The sequence below is a fragment of the Agelaius tricolor genome, unplaced genomic scaffold (genome assembly GCF_023055355.1).
Source record: "Agelaius tricolor isolate 1412-34295 unplaced genomic scaffold, bAgeTri1.0.p SCAF_5, whole genome shotgun sequence".
NCBI lineage: Eukaryota > Metazoa > Chordata > Aves > Passeriformes > Icteridae > Agelaius > Agelaius tricolor.
This window is the reverse complement of record NW_027269265.1, coordinates 20,438,262-20,461,897: the sequence shown is the minus strand read 5'-3', so window position 1 is coordinate 20,461,897 and position 23,636 is coordinate 20,438,262. Positions and strand designations below refer to the sequence as shown.

At 38.8% G+C, this 23,636-nt stretch overlaps 2 protein-coding genes across 2 annotated transcripts in view; both read right to left on the bottom strand.

The window, feature by feature from the left end:
• The window catches only part of STON2 (stonin 2), a 67,680-nt gene extending 62,648 nt beyond the window's left edge, over positions 1 to 5,032 (bottom strand). The window contains exon 1 of the mRNA XM_071426685.1: positions 4,898 to 5,032. The gene's annotated coding sequence lies outside the window, so the exon portion shown is untranslated. The remainder of the gene's footprint in view (positions 1 to 4,897) is intronic.
• A 7,787-nt stretch (positions 5,033 to 12,819) lies between these two features.
• Positions 12,820 to 23,636, bottom strand: part of SEL1L (SEL1L adaptor subunit of SYVN1 ubiquitin ligase) — a 33,072-nt gene continuing 22,255 nt past the window's right edge. Inside the window, exons 15-21 of the mRNA XM_071426686.1 lie at positions 22,786 to 22,873; positions 22,390 to 22,538; positions 21,645 to 21,810; positions 20,134 to 20,208; positions 18,383 to 18,555; positions 17,997 to 18,125; positions 12,820 to 16,772 (exon numbers count right to left, since the gene is read on the bottom strand). Of these exons, the coding sequence (XP_071282787.1) occupies positions 16,569 to 16,772; positions 17,997 to 18,125; positions 18,383 to 18,555; positions 20,134 to 20,208; positions 21,645 to 21,810; positions 22,390 to 22,538; positions 22,786 to 22,873 (984 nt within the window). The 3' untranslated portion in view covers positions 12,820 to 16,568. The remainder of the gene's footprint in view (positions 16,773 to 17,996; positions 18,126 to 18,382; positions 18,556 to 20,133; positions 20,209 to 21,644; positions 21,811 to 22,389; positions 22,539 to 22,785; positions 22,874 to 23,636) is intronic.

Sequence of the window (23,636 nt, the reverse complement as noted above, 5' to 3'; positions counted from 1 at the left end):
CACATAACCACAAAACCACCATGAAGTTCTGCAAAACAGTACCTTCTGTTCACCAGATGCCCCTGATTCAGATAGCAAAATTACTGTATTGTATAGCCACTCCCTATTTCAAAGGTAAATTGAAGATAATTCTTTCATTTCATTTTAACAGCTGGCAAACCCAAGAGTCCACAGAGAGAACTGGTTTCTATAAATATTCATGTCTATAAATGCCAACTAAAACTTGGCCTAAAAGAGCATAATGAATTAAGAAGCAGCTCATCAAAAAGACATCCTTTCTCTCCAGCTCACCGGGCAGGTCTGCTGGCCCTTGGACCAGGAGCTCCACTTCAAATCTCAGCTCTGGAGCACACTGACTGCTCTTTGAATATCAGCATCGTTTTTAACTACTAGAGCACCTCTGTAGGATCCTGAAGCACACTGGTCAGTTCTGCCCTCTGTTTCAAGCTGAAGGAGTTGTGCTGAGACATTTAGTTCAGTTACCTTAATAAAGCAAGATGAGTCACACCTCCTTTAACTCCAGACATCCAGTCAGACATCTGAGATAGTCACCTGAGGCTCTGCTTATAGTCAGTAGAAGGAGCACATCATCTCCAGGGGGTCCTTTGCCTGATCTATTTTCTAATGAGGTGAATCCCCCTCCAAGAAGAATATGGTAACTAACTTAAACTTACATGTCTTTTTTCACACCTAAGGGTGTAAACTTCAAGGAAGTCTTACACACATTTCTAGACATTTCACTGAAGGTGACTGACAAACCTTAATATATCACTGCTAAAAAATATTTTCAGCATTATGGGAAATACTTCCTGTCAAAAAAGCACCTATTGAAGAATTTTTGCAATTGATGAGAACAAAAGCTCTTTAATTTTATGGTTTCCCTTCAGAAACTGTATCTCTATAGAACTGATGTATAAGAAAGCCATACATTCCAGTAACCTACTTCTTTTAAGATAAATTCCTATTTAAAAAGCACTGTTTGTTTCTATGTTTATCTAAGGGACACATTGTCCTACCATTGATGTCTGCTATTAAGTCTTTCAGTATCATTCTAAGATGTTAATTATTTTTCTTGTAATTGTTTTTTCTGTCAATATATAATAATGATTATGCCCAATTTAAAAATGGGTTGTCAAGTTGGTCAAGAGGCTATATCCTAAGTTTACACTAGTAAACAGCATAAAACCTTACCAAGGAGCTGAGTGGTAGAGTGAAATACTTAGCATTAAGGGCACCACTTTCACACTACCTTTTTTGTGGTTTTTACTAACAATTATCTCCAAAATGATCCTGTAGACTGAATTTGCATTAGCACTTGGAGTACATTAAATGAGCTCCTCCTTCTGCTCAAACAGAATCAGTTTATGTGCATCTTTTTTTAGATGCAGAAATGCAGGTGATCAGGACATTCATTTCAAAAGTGCATTCCTGCTCTAAATAACGTGCTCATGTATTTTCATCTATAGTTTTTTCAGAAAAGAAGAGAAATCTGCAACACTGCTGTGTGTTCCCTGGTATTGTCACAGGACTCCATCTTTTAAATTTTTGCCATCACAGTTTCTGAAATTGTACTCCCTTTTCAGTTTTGAAAAAAAATAGGATGTTCCACACCATTCACTTTATTTGAACATTTAGAAGACAGTGAAAATTGATGGCAGAAGTCAATAGGGAATACATAATCCCTTCCTGGGAAGCAGTCTCACCCACACAGACACCTGTAGATGGATTTCTGGCCCTGTTTAAGGTCCTGGTAAACCTTTCACCACCTACAAGGACCAAAGATGTAATCCCTGAAGTTTCCAGATGTACCAGCTGAGTTGTAAGGCTTCTAATTTCCTAGGACTCAAATTCTTGTGGTCATAATTACAGCTAGTCTTGAAGACAACACATGCTCATACCCGACACATACAATGACAGGCATTCCTTCCTTGAGGTTAACCACTTGTGAAGTTATTACATCCATTAGCAGAGTTCACAATCCTGTAAGAAAACATCTGTCATGATGGACTCCAAAGAAATACACTAAGACATCTGAGGACAAAATAATCTGGTTTTGCAGTTGAATACTTTTTTTTTTTTCTTTTTGTAATGCAACCAATAGCTCAGATAAACTGGCCAAGAATTGCCTTTTGAAGGTTGTCCCTTCCTAGCTCAGTTGAAGTGATTGTCTTAGTTAAACACAACTTTTACATGGCAAAGATTATGTTAGAGGACTGTCACCACCACATGAGTCCTTATAGTCCTATAGCTTAGCTCCTCATACCATTTTGGTTTTCCAGCTTCCAGAGAAGGCTGATAGTATTGCAAAGAGATCCTTTAACAGGGCTTCAACAATTCAAAATTGATTCTGTTAGCTTACTGCACAAAGCCTCAGTGCAGTACCTGGTTAAAAGCTGCATGAAGAAAGGGTGCCAAGTGTCAGAGCAGGACAGTCCACAAGCCACGACCTTACAGCTGATGCCACCTTGGAAACTGTCTCACAGACTGGAAAAGTCACTGCTTCAGGGGCAACAGAAGCCTTGCAGAGCAAAACATCTTGAGAGGTTGATAACACACTTAGATACCACTTCTCATCTTCACTTGCTGATGCCAGACTTGAGATAGCTGAAAATTACGGACTCTATAAACATGGTGTATTTAGCCCACTCACAATATGGTTGTAACCCACACACAGTCTGGGTTTCCCAACCAGGGAACTGTACCAGCTGCTAGTTCTTCACAAGATAGGTGGCAAGGCAGCACAAACAAGGACTCGACATGGGGAGTTGGCCACTACTGAGATGTTGCTGTTACCTTTTTACCTTGCATCCCTTGGACTGTAATCTAAATCAACCACACAGAGTATTAATTGTGCCACTGATGTAGTGAGGGATACAGGGAACTCAAGGAAAGCTCTGCAGTTAAAAACCAAGGTATGCTGTTCTGTTCTTAATGATAATGAAGGACACAAATTATAAGAGCATACAACTGGTCAAAACTGAGAAACACTGCATCGTGTGGGAGAAAAAAAATCTGACCCTTTTTTCTTACTGGAAAGTTTAATGGTCATGCTCCTGATGACACTGGTATTTTAAAAATAATTTAAAAGCCAAAATTATAAAAGAGCAGAGTTGCCAGCTGTATTCCTAACATATAAGGAAATCTGTATGTTAGATCTGCTAGGGAGTTACTGCTACTCGCTTTGTACTTTAAAGCATCATAGGAATATAATGAAAAGCCATTTACAATATACAGAAAAGGTCAAATATTGACCTGAAAAAAAGCATGACATAACAAAGTAATTCATAGTGAACACTGCTTTAAATTATAATCATTCAAATCTGAAAATTTCTCAGAGAAGAGACAACCTAGCCATTAAGAAACAAAGTATTTAGAGAAGTCCAATGTGTTGCATAATCCCCCATAATACATCTCATAGAGATGCGGGAAGCTGCTCTTTGAACTTTTTGGTGATAAAACAAACTTTATTAAAATAAACCTGTTTATCTGGACAACATTAAGGCAAAGTGCAGATCTCACTTGTCTGTGTAATGCAAGGTATGTTTCCATCCCCTTGGCAGAGAAAAGAAAAAACAAAAACAGTCACATGCCAGAATTAGCGAACACAATCATTTTCCAAGCAACCTGTAGTTAGAAATTTACTTGCCCAGACTAGTAATTTGCAAAATACACATTTCACAGGAGACAAGAATGATTCATATCTGATTCACGAGAAATGTCAATGTTTGCCAAATTTTTGCCTTGACAATACTAAAAGTGCCCTCAAACCAATACTGCAATATTATCCTAAGGATATTTCCCAGCAAAAGGCACAACTAAAGTATGAGAAGACACGAGCTGCAAAGCATCGCGCGATCTACTCAAGCAGTTGAGCATTTTTAAAACTTTTGTGTCTCTGGAAACCTGAAGTCTCAAACAGATTAAGCCATAGGAAAGAAAAAATGAGAAAAGCTGAGGCTGATTACAACAAATTAATCCACAAAACAATTAACAAAAACCAATAGAGAAAAGTGGAGATGCAGCACAGAAAGAATACTTAACACATGAACTAAACAAATGGGCAGAGAGAAGGCTGTCTGATCGTATATCAACACAAAAATCCACTTCGCATGGAAATGTGTAATTTGAGCATTTTAAACCTACAATTTAACATAGCGTATTCAAACGCGACAACAGAAAGATGAGAGAGAGATTTTTGTTTGCCTTGCAATATCTGAACCGCAGAAAAGCGTTTCAAAATCAGCACAATTCAGCGGACCCAAGCAAGAAAAAAATCCAAACCATGAGTAATTACATAGAGCAGCTGAGGGGTAGGTGGATACGAGCAGCTTCCCCGCGCTGCTGCTAATGAGCCTTAACCCTTCCGCAGCCATAGAGGACCGACCCGCTCGCAGGCGCACAGCCGCGCATCCCGAGGGGCGCCGGGCTGCCCGGCACCGGCACCGTCCGCGGAGAGCGGCCCTGAGGGAGCGCGGCACCGGCACCGTCCGCGGAGAGCGGCCCTGAGGGAGCCCGGCACCGGCACCGTCCGCGGAGAGCGGCCCTGAGGGAGCCCGGCACCGGCACCGTCCGCGGAGAGCGGCCCTGAGGGAGCCCGGCACCGAGGGGGAACGGGTCCGCGCTCGGTACACGGGGTCGCGGCCGGGAGCGGTGCCTCGACCCCGGCCGGGGAAAGGGCCGGAGCGCGGAGGAGAACCGCGGGCGGCCCCGCTCCGCAAGCACCGAGGGGCAGGCGGCGGCCCCGGCTCCGCCGGCAGGGCTACCTGCCTTCACTTTAGGGCTCCTCGGCTCCAGTTTCTGAAGCGCTGCCCGCCAGCCCCGAGCCGCGGTCCCCCTTCCCCGAGGCTCCGCAGGCAGAGCACGGGGCTCCCCCCGCTCCCCGGCCCCGCGCACCTACCGCCGGCTGCTGCTCCGCGGCCGCTGCGGGCGCCCTCCCGGCGCGATCACCCCCGGCCCGGCCCGCCCGCGCCGCCGCCATTGGGCGCTCCCCGGAGGCGGCGGCGCCGCATTGGCCGGGCCCGCCCCGCCCCGCGCGGAGCCGGCCCCGGCCCCGCTGCCCGCCCGCCCCGCAGCGCCGGCACCGCGCACAGGTGGCGGCGGAGCGGCCGCCTCGTCCTGCACACTCCCCGCGCTGATCCCTTCCAAATTTCTTAGGGCCCATTTCTAAGTACGATTCAAAGGCAACGGAGTTCGCCGTCTCTGTTCGCCCACGGGCAAAAATAAATAGCAATGTGCAAATAACAATCGATAATGCAAACAAAATATCCTTCTGCTCGGGGTTATTCAGCGGGCATGCTTAAATACAACGCTATTTATTTGTATTTATTTATTTGTAACTGTTGAGTTTGTGTGCACACTTTTAACACCAATTAACAGGCACCTCACTTCTTTTGTTGGACCCTGAAGAATTTCGCAGATTATGGATTAGGCAGATATAAAAGTTAATACAATGTCTATTAACCAAATTGTGCTTAAACTGTTAAACTGTAAGAGTATTACAAACCTAATAATATAAATTGTATGGTAATTTTAATCTTATTTCTGCCTTTAAATAGTTCAGAGAGCAATTTACATATGAAAATGTCTTTATGGAGAAATTAACTTCTAACCCCAGTACCATTCAGAGACTCCAGCTGAAAGCAAGCTTATGCAAAATGAACATGTGCACCATTAGCCCAAACGTGAGCGCAGATGTGTACATTTACAGCCATTAGCAGGTTTACAGAAGGACTCTGGAGAGCTGAGGGAGTAGCAAGTCACCAAAGAGCTTCCTAGAAAATTGAACCTTGCAAGCTGAGAAATGTTATTGGCCATTTGCAATAAACACGATAATAACAGCCTTAATTAGGAATGGGGACTGACTGTAAAAAGAAAAAACAAAAAAAGAAGATTGCAGTTTTATTCTTCTCTGGGTGAACTAAAGAGTACTAAAAAGTGCAAACCACTGGGAAAATCTCAAATGCAAAGTGCAAGATAACCATGGGATTACAACTGATGTTCCATTCAGCAGCTTGGCACGTCTAGTTCACCTGGTTGTTTCGAAGAGGCTTTCCTGGTGCGGAGCAGTGCGGGAACACATTACAGAGAACACTCGAACCGAAGCGCAAAGCCCCCGTGGCACAAGCGGGGGACACGGCGTGTCCCAAAGCACCGACACGAGTGCCAGCTAGAGGCGGCTGGGGGAAAATAGCACACAACAACTCCAACACTCCCAAACGGGAATTGCTGATTCCGTCTTATCCAGCAGTAGATGTTGATTGCCCAAACAAAGCCAGTCACCTGGAAGATGCTTAGTTGAATAATCTGCCCAAATGGATTTAGGCGGGCTGTCAGACTCATTTACATGTGTACAGGGTAAATTCAACAAGGACATGGATGGTTCTACTCAAGTACAACTGGTGTCTTTGTTTCTTCTCAGGATTGTTTTATGAGCCAAAAGATTAGTTTTCCATTTGTTGCCCTTTATCTTCCCCATCTTTAATAAATCCAGGATCCAGAATTACATTATTGACCTCTAGTGTACTATGAAAGATCCTGGCTAGAAAGAGACTTGGAGGCCATCAGTCCTTTCCTGGTTTTGGTCAAGTTCTGAACCCCATTTCTTCTTTTGCCTTTCCCTCTTGTTTTCTGAATAAAAGTAAAAGCTATTACAGAGTAACTTTTCACAGCAGTATTTGAACTTCCAGTCACAAAGGCTTGTGACAGCTACCAATACTGTCACAAACAGTCCAACCATTGCAGTGGTTGCTCTATCTCTCATTGCTAAAGCACAAAGCATGAAATGTCATCAGTCAGGCTGTAATCACCAGAAATACATTTTCCATCTTTGCTTTCTTTTCACTCCAGAGCATATTTACTGATAGCCTTTAGATGGTTTAAGGGCCGAGGAAAGGGATGTTTCCTCATTTAAGAAATCATTAAAGGAAAAAGGCTTGCACATAATATATTACTTTTTTTAGCACTTTTTTCTCTTTTATGCAGATTACCAGGCTTAAATTTGCTCTAGCATCAATTACTTTTTCTGATATTAGGTAAATTGAAGTTCCTGTGTTAAGCATCTGTTACCTTATATATTACAACAGTTCTCTTATCATTATAGTGCAAGGATTCCATACCACTAGAGCTTCATGCCTCCCCAATGTTTCTCGTAGGCAGCTCCTCTAAGCACTGACTGTTCCTGGTCCTTGCAGCAGCCATCTGACTCCTCTGACTTCAGTTCCCACCAATCCACTCTTTTATGCCACTAGTTCTTATTTGCTACAGGTGTTGCCTGTTATCACCTGGCCCACTCCTAATCTTTCGTAATAGGGTCCAGCTGCAGCTCATTGGGGGATAAGATTACATTCTACATTACCCATTCTGTGTCCTCCTACAAGCATCCTTTTAAAAAGGAGGAGTGGGACACAGGTGGGGGGAGAGCAAAAACATGTTTTACAACATTTGATTCTCTTACACTATTTAGTCCATCAAAATTACGGCATCATTAGCACAACATCACACAACTCTGTTTAGTATTATTCTGTTTGGACTTGAAAGAAATTTTTGCTTTATATTTCTGAAGTTCTTTTACTAGTAACATCTGGAATGGAAGGAGTAGCAGGTAACATACCTGATACAAATTCTTAGATTTTCTTGAGTCCTCTCAGAATCAAAACTACAGAAAACACTTTTGGTCAGCCCTGCAATGGTCAGGCATTTGAACTTAATGGTCATTACAGGTCCTTTTTTCCACTGAATTATTCTATTACATCAGAGCGTCAAACCCTAAGTTATTCTATTTAATTAAGTATATTCAATTTCTGGTTGAACATTGCTGTTCCTACAATTGAAAGAGAAGTTAGAATATACTTGAGCGTTTATCCCCACCAAAGTAAAGACATAGGAGAAAGAAAAAAAAAATTAAACCTACTCCAGAGATTCTGATTTGCCTACTTCAAATAGTTTGGGTTTGAAGAACAAAGATTATATTCTTCCATTTTCTACAATATGATAATATTAACCATAAAAATGCAGCATTCTATTCTTGATATTCTGACTGATGTTGAAGATGTATTTATGATACGACTACAGGGTTAGAGCATGTGAAATCATAACTCTAAACTCAGTACTACATGTACTGAGTAACTGAAGGCTAGAATAATCCCAATTCTAATTTATTTTGAATATACACATCTCCTGACTTTTTGTTCTTTCAACTTGACAGCTAACTGGGGTTTTTTATGTTAATATTTCATTATAAAGATATGAATAATTCATTATATCCTGGAACATGATGCTATTTTATTCCAATACAAAACCACGAATTCTCATGCAAGCTTTACTGCAAATTTAATTAAATTTGTCAGTTAACAGAATTCAATATATTTCATCATACTGAATAAGGCAGTGTGACTTAACCCTTAGTTGTGTGCCAACAGAGGCTCTATTTGGAAGTGTACAGAAGCACTTTGAGATTTTCTTTACCTATCTGGACCTGCTTCCACAATTAAGTGTGTACTTATTTCCTTATACTGTATCACAAAGTAGTCTTACAGGAGTGCTACTTCTCAGCCAGTGAGCTGATATTGACACACAGAGCAGCAAAAGAAAATAAATGTGTGGTGTCAAAAGATTGTTTGCTCAGCTCCCTTACCTCAGACCATGTGCACACACCTGCAGGGTCTTTGCTCCAACTGTCACAGCCCAGCCTGGAAGATCACATCCTTCAGGAGAGATTTGTTTAACTGCACGCCTCAGTAATGGCAAGATTAGTTTAAAACAAATATTGTTGAGACAAATGCACTGTTTCCCGCATGGCAGGCCATCACCCTCACCTACCCTTCAGACAATATTTTCCCCATAGAAGGGCATTTCTGAATGACCAGACACCCTTGTTTTGCCATCTAACAGCAAACCAAATTACCAGTATCTGCAGAGCTCGTTCTGCCTGCAATCTGAGCAACTGAAGAGTTGGTAGAATAGCAGTGCCAGGAGTGTAATGGCTATTGGAGAAATTTGGAAGCATCAAATGCTTAATATAAGCATAGAGAGAGTTAAAGGCTCAAACATACTCATTTTATGTAATTTGAAAGCTTTCTTTTCTGTAGTTGCAAGAAGCCTTTATGATTTGGCACTTAGAAATCCCAAGGAGACAGTGGAAATTAATATTTTATTTGCTGTGTTTAAATAAGGAATAGTATTTTAAAATGACAGAATATTGTTTGTTCTAGCACCTTTCAGAGTGCCAAATGGAATTAATAAGACACTAGATTTGAAATCTTAAAGGGGTTTTATTTTTAGATTTACTTTTCTATTAATTTTAGTAGTATTTACCATAGAGTTTTTCAGTTTTTAGCCAAAGGATTATTTGCAAACTGTTTACTCTAAACATCAGAGCTGTGATTATGATGCTAAACTAGTATCACCAGAAACATTTAGAAGTATTTTGTATCAACCTACCTTTTGGAACTGAACTAAGAATGACAAATGTAGTGAAGAGTGAACTCTTTGGCACTTGTAAACCCAAACATAATAATTAGGCCAATTTTTTGCAATTACATGTGCAAAAAACCTGAAGTATTTTTTGTGTCTCTATGGAGCTATTAAATGAATATGGAAGACAGAGTAAGCAAACAGTTAATATACAATGTTCAGTTTGTTAGTTGAGAGATGACATCAATGAAGAAACCCTTCTTTCTTGCCCTGTTTTGAGAAGTTTCTACCTACTTGCACCCTTTGCCTTCCAAAAAATCAGACTCCTAGTAGGGAGCTCACTAAGTTTTTAGTTTAGCAAAGAGGCAGGAAAAGCCAACACAGCTGCGTGCAGTGAGATCACCACATTTATCTCACTGGGTCTGAATTCTCTTACTAGAGTCACCTCCCTTCTGTGCAATGTTTCCCAGATTTCAACAACCAAGTTAAACACAGAATTATTTGTAAAAAATATGAAATCTTTCATTAGGGATGTAAACTAGAGATGAAACTAAGTACAACCTGAAGTGAATTAACTCAAGTCCTCCTGATCCCACTGCCCCAGTAATGAAGATAACAAAATCACTTTGGAAAACTCACCAAAATGTAGATTGCCAGGCCTTCACCCTTTGAATTCAAAGCTGGATGATTGTTCAAGAAGTACCTTTTTTATACTGCAAATTTATAACCCTTAAACTGGAACATGTCACGTATTTCTTCAGTAATTTTAACATTGGCTATGACTTTAAAGTCTATGAAGTGTGTTTGATTTTTTCACATATCCCTTTTTAATATCAGTAATGCAAATTGACTTTTCCTTTACAATTGCTGTTGACTAGACCTGGGAAATTTTCCAAATAGTAGTAGTGATAACAATAATAATAAATTATTTAGAAGCGCCTAAAATGCTATTAATAGAATTTCATTATATAGCAAAGTCTGGAGCCTAACAAACATTAAAGTAAGACTGGTCAGAAACAAATAACATATTTTTAATTTGTTTTTAAGCTGTTTGGATAGCTCAAATATTGCACCAGATGATCTCAGCGAAAAATGATTTTTAAAAATTTCTTCATCACCTGTTGCTAAACATTTTCACTTGTTTTAGTGGGAAAGATTTTGTACTCTAAGAAAATATGGATTTAACTTTGCAAAAAAACCCACTCTCCTGGAAGCTGTGCACATGATATTCCAAACAATGTTGGAAGACAGTTTGGCACATTTTAGAATAATTTACATACTAAAAAAGTTGGGAAGGTATGGAATTACCTTCATGGAAAGGTATTTACCAAGTCTTACCAGGAGCTATAGTGATTTTTAATTTTGAACTTTTGCTCCACAAATGAGAGTAATGAATTATTTAATTTTGTAAATTTTCCAAAGCTCCTGCAACCAAGGACTTCTTACATCTTTGTGTATGTGTGTGTATACACACACATACATTCTCCCAAGATATGACAGTGACTCAAAGTGTGGAAGTTACTCCATTCCCAACCTTTGGGACCTGAAGTATTTAACAAGTTCAAGTTGCTGTTATTGTCTAACACCCCCTTGTGGCTACAAACACACACCCCAGGTACAACATTTTTTTCCCCCCAGCAAAAGTAGTTAATTAGAAGAATTAGAAGTAGTTAATTAGAAGAATTAGAAGTTAATAAAAACATTGGTATGAATCCTGTACAGAAATGGAGCCACATAACAGATGGGAACTGGAACAACTGATTTTATAAACAACAACCTATGTTTAGGAGGAAGAATGAAGAAAAACAAGCATATAAAAAGAAGGAAATACAGAAAATGATTCACAGAAGAATTGAAGAGCTATAATTTCAATATTTTGCAACACAAAAAACTGATATTCTTCAAAGTTATTTTCAAAAATCTGGAACTGTAACACATGTTATATGGAAAGTTCAAAAAGTTGGATACCAAAGAAATAAAAATGTGATCAACCCATCTCTGTGAAAGCTAAATGACATCTATCTCTCTTACTACCTGAAGTGCAACTACAATGGTACTCCACCCTCCACTTACTTTTCTTTCTGAAAATAAAATTTAAGATGATATGTTGCAGTTTTCATTATCTGGATATATGGTACACTGCCCTCCCTCACTCTTGGCTTTAGAAGAAATTGATTACAGTCGTCTGAAGATTTTTGACAGTAAGTAGGCTAGAGTGATTTTTTCCTCAATTATTCTTCATAAAAAAAGGGAATCAAAGTCATGATTCCAATAATATCATGAGAGTTTAGAGAAGAGGAAGAACATTTTGTCATTATATCAAATAACACATTCTAATCAAACAGGTCTTGTAGGTTTAGAAATGATACTCTCTAATAATATTTTAATTGGTTTTAGTCTCAGGACTAAAATATAGAAAATACAGCAATATAAAAACCAAAACCAGACCAAATATATTAGTTTTCAATGAACATTATCCTGGAGCTTTTAAAGACTAACAAGCTACAGAAATCCCTAACACTCCCCCACACCGCACTATAGATTTACCTGGTACTCAGTTCCCTCCACAGAACACAGCTCCACATTGACTACAGGCTACAAATAAAATAAAGTATCTGCTTGACCCCACCTCAACTGAGTATGTCAGCACTCACATCTCCAACAGTGGACTTTTTTGGAAGGTGAGGGATGACCTCACTAAGCTTGAGCTTTGTTGGTCGAACTCAAGCTGGTTTTAATACCTGCAGTTCTGCTTTTACCTGCAACAAGTGCTATTGGCAGGAGCAGAAAACATGGAAAGCCTCCAAATACTTCAGAAAACTATGTGATTTGGGCTGATGCTCAGGATCACTTACCTATTGATACTTTTCCTAGGTATTACTGCTCCCCCACTGTCCTTTTTTTCCTTCTCCCCAATGAAGAAGCACACTGGAAAGCCCATCAACTTAATGAATTTAACAAGGGAGGACTTGGTCTCAACAGGTGGAGCCTGAAGGGATGATTGGGTCAAAACCAGCCTGCAAAACAAACCAATCTGTCAGCTTGGAGTAGTCCCTCCCCCAGTACCCATTCCAACTGACTGAATTATCCCTGTATCAGTGTTGAAAATGCAGTAGTAATTCTCAAGTTACTGGTCACTACTCCTGAATCACACAGCAGTTCACAAGGCTGTGTCTACCAGCCAAGGTACAAATACTGTATACACTGTCTCACACATGCACACACGCAGAGGGCAAGTTTATAGCATAACTGAAGACATTCCCCCTCTCTCTTTGCCCTTCCTAAGGAATGGAAGTGAAAAGTATGAGAATCCTTACAGGAAGGGATGCATTGAACAGTGGCACATACCAGTGCACATGACTTGCAATTCATGTCTTCTGTCATCATAACCACTGTGAACACTGAGGGTGACCACACAGGTGGTATCTTTATTTCACAAGATTAAAGATACAGTACAAAATGAATCTGTACATCTTTCTATTAACAGAATTTGTTTACACAATTATATTACATTTGACCAGCCTTTATACTGATTTTAAATACAAAATAAATTTACAAAACTCCTACAAGACCCTTTTAAAGAACTGTAGCTGATAAAAACAAAGGGTTCCCCCCAATAGTCCCTATTTGCCATATGCATTTGCAGTAGTTCAAATCAAACTAAATCTTTTCAGTTTAATATTCTCTGAAACAAAAAAATAGAATTTCAGTTCACTGTTGCCTATCTAAAAGGAAAGCAACTTGCAAAGGTGAGTCTAATCCCCTTTTATAGGCCAAAACTAGCATATAATAGGTGGAAATTAGATAATGCATAGTCTTAAAAAGTCCTTTCACAAGCTGTATCCTAATGTTTTTCCCCCAAATTAAAACTTTTTTTTTTTTTTAGTAAGAGTAGCTGACATGGAAGATAACTAAAAAGTGAGTAAAACTATCTTGCAAGAGTCTCATGAGGATGTTTGTATCAAAGGCCTTACCTTCTATTACACTGTCCCATTATGGACAATATAAAGCAAGAAAATTATTTCAACAGATAGCTCTGGGACAAGTTTCACCAGTGATGAACTAAAATCCTGTTTTCTCAACAGTTCAGTGTTTCTTTTAACTACCAAGAACAGCTAATGTCTTTGATTAATAATTTGAGATGCAGAATAATGCGTTTCTTCATATTTTCCCACAGTTTTCCTACATATAAAAATCCCACCAATAACACTTACTGCTCTGTAGTTCCATTTTCTGTGCAGGGAAAGAAGAGCATGTGTCTATGAAGGTCAAATAGGCAGGCTCTGGCCTATGTTACTACACACAAAGAATACAACTTTGCATTCAAACCACGCTGAACACACCCAGAAAGGTTTCTCTTAAATCAAGTTTCCCTTCTAAAATACTCCTGCATATAAACTATAAGATAACCTGTGTGCTACCAAAAGGGAAAAGTAATTCACTGCAGTAAACTGAGCAACTCAACTTCTTTAGGAAAAAGATGCTTGATTAACTGAGTGCACAACAAGGAACATATTGCTAGTAAGAGTTAAATATATTTTCCTCAAAATGCAAGTTTCAGAACAGAGTAGTAAGGGATTGTCATAAAAACTTAAGTCATGGTGTAGATAACTGATTTAGAAAACTTATTCATATCTTTAATCCCTGAGTTAACTTGCCATTATTTATGGTAAAGTACCTTTTTCTTCTACCACCACATTCAAATGAATGTCATCTGAAAAGTTAGTGGTAGTAATTTGGTGGAAGGGAAAAAAGCAGGAGAAAGACTTCCTTATTGCTCCTTCAAAAAGCATTTTTTTAAAATGAAGTAACTTGCTGATCTTCAATTGTTTTCTTCTGCTGATTTCTTGGATGTAAAAATGCATCAGATTCACTGAAAGTCATCTACAAGACTGTCACATAGCAGCAGTGATGAGAGATTCTCATGCAAGTAAAAGAGAGCTTTTAGAATTTAGTTCTAATAGATCAACAACCAAAACATTTTAATAATGCAGTAACAAAATTGTTAAATTGCCTAAGAGACCAATACCAATGAATGAATGGTATTTAACTGAAAAACATTTTCCATATAATCTTTAATTTACTCATGCCAAGCTAAAATGAGTTATTAAGTGAGAGTGGCAAAATATGTCAGAAGGATGTTCAGAAGTCACAGATATCTTAGAAATGCAGCTGGGGAATGCTGTACATATAAGACACTACATGTAAGTTCAATACTGTTTCATCTGCTAATGATGATTGAGACTGAACAAGGCATTCCTCTAACACATACTGCAACCCTCCACACTGAAATTAAAGATTTGTCTTCATATGACCAGCATAAGCATTATGAAGTACTGAGAAGGTCTACCTATAATACTAGTACATTTAATACTAGTCATCCGTGACATTGCCATTTACAAAAGAATGGATTGCTTATCTTCTATCCCAAACTAGAGGCCTATTGTGCAATGATCTCCTTGCACATGTACCAAGTACAAAACCATACCAAACTCTCAATTCTAAATAAAGTGTATTGATATGTTGTTGCCAATACACTGGAAAAACATTTGCATGAAAAGAAGCCCTTAACCCTTTAAACACAACAGCTTCTATCAGAAAGCAGCTAAAGCCTCCTCATTTGTATTCATTCAGCTTTATGATAGTATATTCAGAGGGTTTAATGCTAGTACAGAAACCAATATTTCACTACCATTGGAAAATAAGAACAGACACTTATGCATTTCATGCTCCTAGACTATTCTGCCACTGCTTCCCATCCCCAGCCCCAGAAATTATAGTTCAATGAAAATCGTCACAAAGTGAAGATTCCTCTTGCAGTCTTAAATCAGTAGTCCACAGGTCACAGTCCTTACACCCATTAAAAGGCCTTTACACTGACCTGGTGGCATCAAAAAGCCACTAGTCTTCTTTCTCTTTGGATTTTCTTGTTACAAAGGGTCCTCAAGATGGCACAGCCAGAGACATTACTTGTGACTTTCCTCTATGCCAGGTACAAGAGAGGCTGGCAACAACCAGAGCACCCCTGTAGCTTTGGAGCAGCATCACTGGCATAAGCCCAAGCCCTTTTGTAGAGAGCATGCATTTTTGTGGCTCTTTTTGGTAGATGCAATAAGCAGATGCATGCATGAGATAGACACATTTCTTTCTTGCAGTGCAAATCACTAACAGGTTTGTTGAAAATCAAGCACAGAACTTCCAACTCCAAAAGCAAGTCAGCTAACTCACTGAGATTTCTGGCTCTCTCCTTTCTTCAGTGTGCGCAGTAATACTGGTGCTTTCTGCTATCTAGACTCAGCCTCTTAGTCAAGACAAATTGAAATTTAGGAACTCTACCAATATGTTTTCATGTCATGAAGGACTGCAAAGTACACAGGCTCCTGAAAAGCTTTAGGAGTATGTGAGATTTGGGTGCTGTGTGGACAGTTTTCGACTGACAAACTTTACAGACCCCATCTGTCCCACTCCACCTTACAGGCTACATACTGACTGCTGAGAATTGTCTAAGGGGAATGGAGGAAAATACCCAAAACAAAAAAGCACAAATGGAGAGTAGCATGTTTGCTGGCTTAGTTTTACAGGGTTTATCCATAATCTATGTTAAACCATCCAAGACAGCCTAAAAGACCAAAGTGTTAAGAAATACTAAAAAAATTAGCAATAAGGACTATAGAAACACTTGGGATGCAGATCAGAATTTAAGTTCCTAATAGCCCTAATCTTTTCAGAATTTGAATAGAGATCAGCTTCTTGGACTTAAATTGGCCATAAATTTATAATTATTACTTTTATAAAGGGTAACTGCCATCAAGCAGGCAAAAACCTTCCACTGCTAGCCTTCTGTCTCTCTGGGAGATGAAAAGGACTCTGAATAAAGAGGAACTAGATACAGCAGGCAACATTTTTGTAGTAGCACTCTTGTGTTTCCATGAAAAAAGCCATAGTGTTATTCCATTGGCACTGAAATAACATTCAAATCAGTTTCAAAATAATTTTCTTATCCCTGAAAAAAGGCATCATTCTAAGCAGCTTTCAAACATTTTTTTTAAACTTCTTTGTGCCTCTTTTGGGGGAGGGACTGTTGATCCAAAGTCCTAATTCACAATGAAAATTGTTCCTTTTGGAAAAATGCAGTTCTTTGACTGAGGCTCTTGTTGCTATTGTGGTGGTTGATGCTCTGGGGGCGGTTCTTGTTGAGGCACAGCTGGCCGCAGTCCTGCTGCTCTGGGAATTGCCTGGTGTTGCCTTTGTCTGTAAGCTATAATTGTTCCCAGGAGCAAGGCGATGATGGTCATAAGGTAGAGGTCCCACTCAGGCCCCAGCAGCTGGTCCATATCAATGTGTGAGAATACCTCTCTTATCTAAGGAAGAAAAAGTCCACATCATGTCAAAGAACACAAACGGGAAATTACTTTGATTTTAAATTCCACCTGTAACACTTTTCATGTACAAGTATAAGTTTTAAAACTTAGTGGCTCTTTTCCTCTCTGAAAAAATAGTATCACATCAGTGACATTTTCAGTTTGCAGGAACTAAAACACCATTGAGACTAAGAGCCATCCTATATAGAATGAGGTACTCTATTTTCTATTTTAGAGATGAAAGTTCCACTATGGAGTTTTGTGGCCTTCCCATGAATGACAGAGCATTAAGCCTCAGGACACTTGTGGGGTACAATGCTGAGATTTGTGCAGGTAATGGACAGGGAATTTTGATTGAAGAGCCCTTCTGTAAGATCCCATTTGCATAAGGATTAGCCAACACACACTTCAATGCTTCACTACTGTATCTGATGATACTACACAGTCACTGCCAATTTAAATCTGCAGCAGCAGACTTAAAACTAGGAAAAGCTGCACTCTGCATACCAGCTTCTGTGAGTGCTACGTGGGTATTTGCCCAATTGACTTAAGTATTTTGACTGTCCTCAGCCTCAATACTACTCTAATTTGTCAAACTTTGCTGAGTAGTCTGAAACTGCATTTGCTCTAAGCGGTAATAACTTCCATATCATTTTCATTTATTAAAATCCAAAAAGGCAGTAAGATGTCAGAACACTGAGAAATATTGGAAAGACTTCACTTTAATTCCAGACAAGTTTTTTTTCAGGGCCACCACTCAGGAAAAACAATACCAAATACCTAAACTATCTAATACAAATACATTTTTCCCCTACAGAGATCAAACACAAGTATAATGGGGTTGTTGCAGCTGAATATAAAATAGCATGAGAATCAGGGATAATTTTTTTTCCCCCTAAGCAATTATGTCAGTTAAATTCGCTTCATTTTGGTAGCAGATGGTCATGGCTAAGAACAGTTAAACAGTTTTGAGAAATTCTCTTCAAGGGAAGAACAGCACAGAAGAGCACTGCCTGTGCACATTTCAGATTCACAGAGTTGCACAAATAGGAAATAGGAATGAAAGCTTCACTGACTTTCTTAATATGCAACAGTAGAATACAAATCTATCCTAAGTTTGCAGAATGTTCAAGCAATACTTCTACTTAAGTAAAATTACAAAGTAAGCTACTTTTAAAAATGGAAAACATATTTGCTCTTCACTTTTAACTCTGCATTACTTACATTGATTTCTCGTATGTACTGCAAGGAATAAATCACTCCAAGCTTGCAAAGTGCTAGGAAGACTGGAACCTGAGCATCTGGGCTTGCTTCAGCTGCCATGTCATAAAATCGCTTTGCGAGATGAATATCCTAAAGTTAAGAAAATTCAAAATACAGTTTTGAAGAACTTGAATAATTAACCATAGTTTTTTTTTTTTCCTAAGATTTGTTCACCTTTGATGTCTATGCATCATTACTTCACATAGTTAAGTGTGAAGTCAATATACTTGTCCATTGCCTATTGGTGAATGTGTTGGGAGACACGCTAATTCCACTAGTTGTGGACTCAATAGAATATTAGCAAATGTACTCTAACAAAGCAGACTCTCAGTGTACAGCTCACTCACCTGCTTGATGCCCAACCCCTTCTCATGCATGTAGCCCAGATTAAACATTGCTTGAGCACTGTGCTGCTGTTCTGATGCCAGTCGATAGTGAATAAATGCAGTTTCGTAGTCAACATCAGTACCAAACCCATAAAAATGGTAATCTCCAAGTTTAATTCTTGCAACAGTATATCCTATAAATCAAAAAACAGCAAAAAAGGATAAAATAACTAGGCAAAGAAACCATTTTGGCTTCCTATGAAGATGCAGTAGGAGCATTAGTATTACTTTTGACAGTATAAACTGTTTATCTTTCACCACCCCCTCACATAAACAGCTTTTATTTTTAAAATTTGGTTAAGCTAACCAAAACAGAGCCAATTTCTATCTGCAGGTAAGACTTCTTCCTAGTAATCATGCCAACATTTTTATTGCTATATAGTGCTATCAGCTGAAAACCTGTAACATTTCCATGATCAGTCCCTTATTACAGAAAAACTTTTCATTTGCTATATGGCCTTGAAAGGATTCATCTTTTTTTTTTAGAGCAGTAACACTAGAAACTTGAAAAATAGTGTCTCATCATTCACACCATCATCTCAATTTTGTAATTTTAAACTAAAAGCCTTGAAAGTCTGAATTTGCATGGTAGTCTTGCTCTAAAGTTAAAAACTAGTATACAGATATTAGTGTAGATGCATCCCTTTGGAAGTTGGATACCTCAAAATATTTCCTCATTAAGTTCACATTTTAGGGTAGGTAAACAAGCACCAGAGTTTAAATTTGTGTTGTTTGGACATCAAGGATGCATTTTTCATGATTGCTTACTTTGAATAGGAAATTGCATTTCTTAATAAATGATGAAAGGTAACAAATTACTCTGAAGGATTTTGGATTTATTTTTCCAAGCAGATACACTTTTAGAAAAGTCAGTGTAAACATTGCTAATGTTGTTTAACACTGCTCTATAATTCCATATGGAACAGCAAAAGAAACACAAAGTACATTTGTATTTTAGTCCTTTTAGTCTTTAGAATCACAGAAAGGCTCAGATCTGCAAGGACGTTGTAATGACACTATAGCTAACAATAGACCAAAGAACACCAACTATCCTATCTGGGATACAACTTCTGTTAACATGAGAAGGTAAACTTTCCCTCCTTACATGTTTCATAGCAAAACAGATGAAATCAGGCATTAATGGCTCTACTAAATGTTAAGGCAACCTTCCTGACCATTTGAGAGGCATTGTGGCCATCACACTCCCACCACTACAGACTGATACTGCAGGGACTGAAGCTCCTTCCCCCTTCGCAGTGCTTGGCTGCAAGGGCTGATGGGTGCTTGACTCCCTACTTGTGCCACTCTCACAGTCAGACAAGCTTTCCTTACTGGTTTGACCCTGGGTTTCCAAGAGAACATTCTCAGATGTCTGAATCTTTTAAACAATTTAATAATGGCAGAGTAACACAAAAACCAGCTTGAGCTGGTATTTCCAAGGAGGAATCTCAAACAAAAGCATCTCTGGGCTTTTATACCCTCACAGTCTGTTCATACTTAAGTCTGGGGTCCTTGGCTCCTGCTGTGTCTTGTCACCTGCCTAGGCCACAGGTCCCCAGGCCCCTTGTTATGGAAAAGGTTGGCAGTTCATGGCTCCTTGCCTTGGGCTCCTCCCACCCAGAGCTCAACCTGCAGCTGCGAACCTACACTGAATGTAGGTTTGCAGCTCAACATAAAAAGAAACAGATTGGAATTGTGAGGTACAGACATACCTTGAGAAGCTGCTCTATTCCAGTGAAGCAAAGCTCGAGGATAGGTTTCATTTTCTCCTACTATGCTAGCTTCTTCTAAAGAAGAAAATAATCCAGTTAAATAGAACCATGGTATAAACACACACGACCACAAAAAACCCTCTGCTTATCTTGAGTCTGCTGAAATATGTTAAAAACTCGAAGCAATCTGTGTTATAGAACAAACAAGATTCAATGCATCTGAAACTTATAAAAACCTCTTTAATTTATACAGCCCTTCCATTTATCTGCCCACATAAGAAAGCTAGGAACAAACTATATAATTTCACCCTGAACTATGGCTTACCAAGCATCTCTCCCATTCCAGCTGTAGGAGATTCTGATGCATACTCGAGGAATGACAGAAAATGCAAGTTTTAAGAGCACATAATTTGGACTTTGAAAAATACAAGGTTGAAGTATAACCTGTTATAGTCTTGGCCATCTGAAACCCAGGACTAGTCAGGTAAAACAAAGGCATAAACACCTCAACCAGCCAGACCGCAGTCTCTTACATGGCAGTGCTTTGGCTACTTCAGAAGTTGTCCATGTCACAATATGAAGGTTCACAAAGTATCAGACAATTCAAAGGATTTATAACTTGAACTTCTAGTTTAACTATGGTCTCAACTGTACTGTCCCACAGCTGACACAGATTTTGTATAAAACAAAGTAATTTTAAATTAATCTCCAGTTGAGATGCAGATATATCTGAGTAAAGACAGAGTTTTAACTCGGGGAAAAAACTGTTTCTTTGCACTTCCAGCCAAGACTGTCATTACTGTACCTTACTTAAAGATGATTCACTCAGACACCTTTAAAAAACATTAACTGGAAATGAAGATGTTAGATTAGCCCATCAGCCACCAATAGGTGCTTTCAATACTAAGACAAAGCTGGCAAGGAGACCTAAATTTGGCTTAGAGAAAGTTTAAAATACTGGCTTTTGCAGTTTGTAGAAAGATTTACCATTGTACTTCCACTGTCTACCAATGACTTGAAACTAATAAATCCAAGTTCAAGCCATATAGTTCCAGTAAGACACATGGGACAAGTTTTTTTTCAAATTCAAGAGAATCAGCTGCTCAGTTCCTTACCCCTGCTTCAAGAGTAGCATCAGTAAAGTCACACAAAGAAGGTGCTGAGAAAATGCATTACAAGAGAAAGAACAAAGGACACTGAGACTTCTATGCATAGTACAGGTCAAAAGTAAACCTAATGCAATCCCTGCTTTTACAACTGTGCTTTGGAAATCCAGAGAATTTTTAGCACTGTGCAATATTCTAAAGGCTCTCTGCTTACACCATTTTAAAATCCCCTAAGTCAGAAATAAAATGTATTTTAACTTTTAGTCTATCAAGTCATCCTTAGAAGTGAAAATGAGAACTGATTGCTTTCCAGTGCGAAGAGCAGGAAAGAGGACAAGAGCTTCATTAAAGTTCTAACGTGCCACCTCCAGAAAAATCCTTTTCAATATATATTTAGATTCTTACTCTGATCAAGTATGAAAGCAGCATTGCTTTGTGCAACTTCATAGCCTTGTTCTGCCAGAAGAAGATACTGAACCACAGCAGAATTTGAATCACCATCTTTATAGCTGTTGTAGGCAGTCATCAGTCTTTCAGACCAACGCCCCCGTTCACAGACATTCTTAAACAACTGCAGAGGAAAAAGGAAGGGGGAGGATACTGGTTGTCAGGAACTACAAAACTTGAGGTTTTGCAAGAAGTAACACTTTAACATTCTGATGCCTGTTCAAAATATTTCTATTTCACATGAAAAGATGACAAGCAAACTCCACTGTTCAAGACAAGCTTACTTTAAGGTACAAGTTGCTAAGCAGATAGATGCTTAGCAACTTGTAAGATTCTTAGTAAGTAAAGATAGTAACTTGTAAGATTCAGATGCTTACTCAGAATTATTACTCAGAATTATTTTTGTTACACTTAAATCCAAGTATAAAAGAAGAATTTGGTACTTTGAAGTTACTGTTGCTTGCTTTGCATTACATTCTTTTTATTTTCTTAGAAGTCAATAAAGGAAATACAAACCTGACATGACAAAAAAGCCAAAGATTTTTCTCATGAAATACAAACAAGTTTGCTAATATATCACTTTCCCTTTTGATAGCCTTGACTCTGCAGTCACTGAAATAGAAAGGTTCTACACAAGCTGATGTGGTTATAGCCAGTCTCTTGCCAGTCAGCATTATTGATGCTGATGAACAGGTGACCTTACCTCAACAGCAGTATGACAGGACCGCATCACTCCAGTGCCAGTAGCATGCATCTGAGCCAGATTATAAAAAGCGAGAATGTGGCCACCCTGGGAGGCCAAGTTAAAATACTTCAAAGCTTGTTTATAGTCTTTCTTGACTCCAATGCCATCTAAAAGAAAGATTAGATCATTGCTATTCATTCCTCTTGAAAAGCAGCATTGTATGAAACAGTTCTTAGTCTTCAAAATTACTCTAGAAAAGCTTTGTGAAAAAGTCAGGAAAAAACAGAATGAAACAGAAGTTCAACGTAGTAAGTCCATTCTACATGCAGGGTATGCACACTTGTAATGCCACCTAGTGAGCAGTGACTGAAAGGGCAGGTGCTTAGACCTGCAAACGGTTTTGATGCCACTTACTGTAATACATGGAACCTAGTTGAAGCTGTCCATCAACCCATCCCTGTTCTGCAGCCTTCTGGAAATACTTCAGTGCTAGCTCATAGTTCTGCAGGAAGATTTGGTCCAGTCATTAGAACCTTGCAATACACCAAAGTTTGAGAGAAAATATGCATGTGCATATGTGAAAGGACAGATCTGTTTTACAGAAAAATCACAGCAAGATTTTCCAGTGAAAATATTCCCCTGTTCAAAATCTGGAAGCAAAAAATGAAACAGACTACAATGATATTTAGCCTGTTGTAACTCTGCAGCTATATCAAAGCTGGCATCCACATACAGCATTGCTATGAACAGTTATGTTTAACAGAATAGAAGCTCTGCTCTGGTTCTGGAACACTCATTTCCTCAAGCTTGGGCTAATTCAAATTTTGAGTATCTGTTTGCATAGCTAAATATAAAAAATTTGACAAGAAACCTTCTTGTGGGAAAAGCAATAAAGCAAAAGAACTAATTAAGTTTCAATGTTCCTCCACTCCCACAAGGGTCACAAAATGGGGACAGTTAGGATTTGTTTTATTTCACAAGAAAATTAGAGACAAGCTCAAATCTCCTGTTAAAATGCACACTTCTATGTATTTCTAATAGCTTAAGCAACGTTTTCAAGCTTCTGAGAGCAAAATCAGGATGTTTCTTTCATAGCTGCTAATTCCATAGTGCATTTTTTTTTACATTACAGATTTCCTCATGGAATTTTCAGTGCAACAGAAATCTTCACAATTAGGCTTTCCACAGTACTTCCCTCCAGAAAAAAAAATATCTGTTGACAACAAAAAGTCACACAATCACCTATGATTAGAAAGACGACTGTC